General features: G+C 40.2%; 1 protein-coding gene across 2 annotated transcripts in view; it reads right to left on the bottom strand.

Annotated features, from left to right (window-relative positions):
- Positions 1–1,502: 1,502 nt before the first annotated feature.
- The window catches only part of cdh20 (cadherin 20, type 2), a 139,467-nt gene continuing 137,359 nt past the window's right edge, over positions 1,503–3,610 (bottom strand). For both annotated transcript variants that reach the window (XM_015382190.1, XM_015382189.1), the window contains exon 12: positions 1,503–3,073. In XM_015382190.1, the coding sequence (XP_015237676.1) occupies positions 2,550–3,073 (524 nt within the window). In that variant the 3' untranslated portion in view covers positions 1,503–2,549. The remainder of the gene's footprint in view (positions 3,074–3,610) is intronic.

The raw sequence follows: 3,610 nt of genomic DNA, 5'->3' as shown, positions 1-3,610 counted from the left end.
ATGTTCATAATGCCCTCAACATACCAGTCATCACATTATAGCTAGGGCTGCAACTAACGATTATTTTAAAAATCGATGAATCGGACGATTATTTTTTCGATTAATCTATGAATCGGACAAAAAATATTTTTTATATTAACCTCTTTATTGCAAAATAAACATTTTAGACAGAACAAACAAGCACACAAGTACAGGTAGCTCATTAACTGTACTGGTGCAATGTGAAAAATAAATGTGTTAAAACTACGCAAACTTACATGAGAGTAAAAAATGTAGCTGTACATCCACAAAATATAGCGTACTTTGTTTCATAAAGCGCAAAAAAAGACAGGCATTTTTGTTTTTAAAAGCCCCTAAGGGGTTCAAACAATAGGTCCCGCCATTTTAACAAATTAGTTTTTTTTAACTAGAAGAGTTCTGCCTTTTAAGACAGGAAAGTATAGCAATTAAAGTTGCTACTTGAGAAAATACTTAACCATAGAGATAAAAATAGCCCTGTGATTCAAATTATAAATTGTATTTGGAATAAAAATGAGAGAACTAGGGGTGCTAAAAAAATACATCCTCCACAGACAGATATTTACATGGGAATGTGGCATATAATTAATTGACATATTACTGATCTTGCTGGATTTTATTCTGCTTTACTTCCATAAATTGCAGGATCTTCTTTACTTTATCTTTGCCAGAAGATTTAAACTTTAAAAGCCTTGCCCTCATAATTTGCAAGTTAATTTATTTATAAAGTAAATGTAAACGCTGCTTAAGCTAATTCAAATTAAATTAAAAGTAAAATAAGTAGCCAACCTTATCACTGTCTATAACCTACTAACACAGTAAGGAAAGCATCAGATGAGCTACCTGAGAAACTAACGTTACGTTTCCCCACTTTAAAACCAAACAAACACGGTTACTCATCCTGCTGATCAGCTCTCTTCACTGCCATCGAAGGCTCCAACGTGTTTCCTTTTCAGGTGCTTCCGTGCCATGTTCATTTGTTTTGACAAAAGTTGCCTGTTACGACTTTTTTCGCTTTACAAAGCGCAGGCTATTTTAATTATTGTGATCAATTTGCGCTGTCAATCCCGGCACATGCGCGCTTCATTTGCAGTCTGGACGCTGAGGGTAAACATCCTGCGGCTCTGACTGCAGCGCTGGGAGGGACTCCTGCGGGAGCGGGAGAACTGGGTTGGGATGGGGGAGGCACTCCATGGCGGCTGATGACGCATTAATCGCGCGACACAACTAATCGATGATGAAATTCGTTGCCAACGCTTATAAAAGTCGATTTTTATCGATTCGTTGTTGCAGCCCTAATTATAGCCCATTGAAGGTTTTGCACACAGAATGGCTGAATAGATGCAATGTTGTTGAAAACTTAAACAGAATGAAATTAAGTGCTTCCCGCATCCATGTCGCCGTTAAATGTTTCTAATTATAATGAAAGGACATATGCGTTTATTTTTAAAACTTTTTATTAACAAGAATACAAAAAATATCTACATTCACATACCGCTTATTGCAGTATGACAGACCACAATGAGTTCAAGTAAATTTGCCCAATTTAATTATCAAAAAGCACTTTGTACATTTTTCTCAGTTTCTTTTGTATTATCGTGTCCTTTTTTTCGCCCCTTAAAAGTCTTCTTCATCCTTTTTTACATTTGGCACTTATTGCAGGTTTCTCAGTGTCCCTGCAGTCCAAACGGTTTGCCGGATAATCCAGGAAAAAAAAAAAAAAGGTGACATGTATCTCAAACAGGACAGATGGAGCCTCTCCGCTGTCAGACTCCGGTTGGCACGGCGGTGGGATCGGAAGTAGAAAAGGCGACTTGGTCGTGTGCTTGTTCCCCTATCCAGGTTTTTGTTGAGATAAGCCTTCATCCTGCTTCATAGACAGATCTATGGTTAACTTTATGTTTTCAAGAAAATAGTTTTGGGGTTTTTAATACAAAGAGCAGAAAAATAAAAAAACATATCACTTAAGACCCACATAAGAACACGGCTTCACCTCTGCATGTGACATGACCTTTAGAAGGGAGTTGAAAGCTCCTCTCTCACAAACAGAAGCTGGCTACATTATGTATTAAAAGTTACAACAGGTATGATCTTTAGGAGTTTTTCCTCTCATTACGTACAGTGCTAGTTGAAGAACCCAAATAAATTAAAGCATAAATACAAAACATGAAACAAGGAAGTAAATTAGGACCAAAAACACATCAAAAGCTTTGCTTTCTCTCAGAGTAACAGCACAAACATCTCTCTGGTGGTGCAGGGAGTTTTCATCTGGAGCCCAAACACTTTGAACCGAAGGGGCTCTGCCTCTGGCGGATTCAGACCAGAGGAGGGGGGGGTTAACATGTGCTTTGAAGCTGTTCCTCCAAGAGGTCCCAAAAGGCTTAAAAAATCCAGCCTGTCTGTGAAGAAGATTTAAAACCAGCTCAGGCTGCTGCTGCAGGGTGCTGATGATCCAGCCTTCGGATGCAGAGTACGGACACATCCCAGCTTTTCTGTCTCTTCTCGTTTGTGTGTTTGGCTTTCCCCTTCCTCTACCACATCGAAGGGGTGTTTGTCTCAAGAACTCCATACATCTCTGCAAGTTTTTTAAAGCGCGGCCCCCAGTCGTTCAGGTAGTCGTACTCGTGGTCGGCGTTCGACGTTCCCGACTGCAGTGAGCTGAGCGACTCGGCCACCGAGCCTTCTCCTTCGTAAGCGTAGGTCTGCAGGGAGTCGTATGGCGGGGCGCACGGGTCCAGGTCGGCCTCCAGGAGCTTCGCCAGCACGTAACTGTGAACGTTGCTGTCACCGCCGCCGCCCACGCCAATCACACACGGTTGAGGGACGTATCTGGACAGGCTCTCGATCTCCGGCATCATGTCCTGCCTCATCTTACTGAGGGGGTGGTGCACCTCGCGGGGGTTCCACATGGCGGCGATGTCAAAAGCCTCTGTGTCCTCCTCGCCGCCGCCCTCGTCGTCGTAGCGCACTATATTCTCATGCACGTTCTCCTCCTCGTCACAGAGGTAGGGCTTTTTACGGTGGGTCCGCAGCGAGAGCATGAGAAGAATCATCACTGTACAGAAGAAAAATACATCGAAGGTCAGCACACAACCTGCTGCAACTGATGTCAGAAGAAAGTCAGAATTCTGACCTTTTCCTCAGAATTCTGACTTTAATCTCAAAATTCTGACTTTTTTTCTAAAAATTCTTACTTTAATCTCAACATTCCGACTTTTTTCTCAAAGTTCTAACTTTTTCTCAGAATTCTGATTTTAATCTCGGAATTTGACTTTATTCTCAAAATTCTGACTTTAGACTCAACATCCTGATTTTTTTCCTCAGAATTCTGACTTTAATCTCAAAATTCTGACTTTTTTCTCAAAATTCTGACTTTATTTTTCTCAGAATTCTGACTTTTTTCCTCAAAATTCTGACTTTAATCTCAAAATTCGACTTTTTTTCTAAAAATTCTTACTTTAATCTCAACATTCCGACTTTTTTCTCAAACTTCAAATTTTTTTCTCAGAATTCTGACTTAAATCTCAACATTCTGACTTTTTTCTCAAAATTCTGACTTTTCATCTTAGAATTCTGACTTTAATCTTAAAAT

The sequence above is a fragment of the Cyprinodon variegatus genome, unplaced genomic scaffold (genome assembly GCF_000732505.1).
Source record: "Cyprinodon variegatus isolate N-32 unplaced genomic scaffold, C_variegatus-1.0 Scaffold252, whole genome shotgun sequence".
Classification (NCBI taxonomy): domain Eukaryota; kingdom Metazoa; phylum Chordata; class Actinopteri; order Cyprinodontiformes; family Cyprinodontidae; genus Cyprinodon; species Cyprinodon variegatus.
This window is presented reverse-complemented; position numbering and strand designations above follow the sequence as displayed.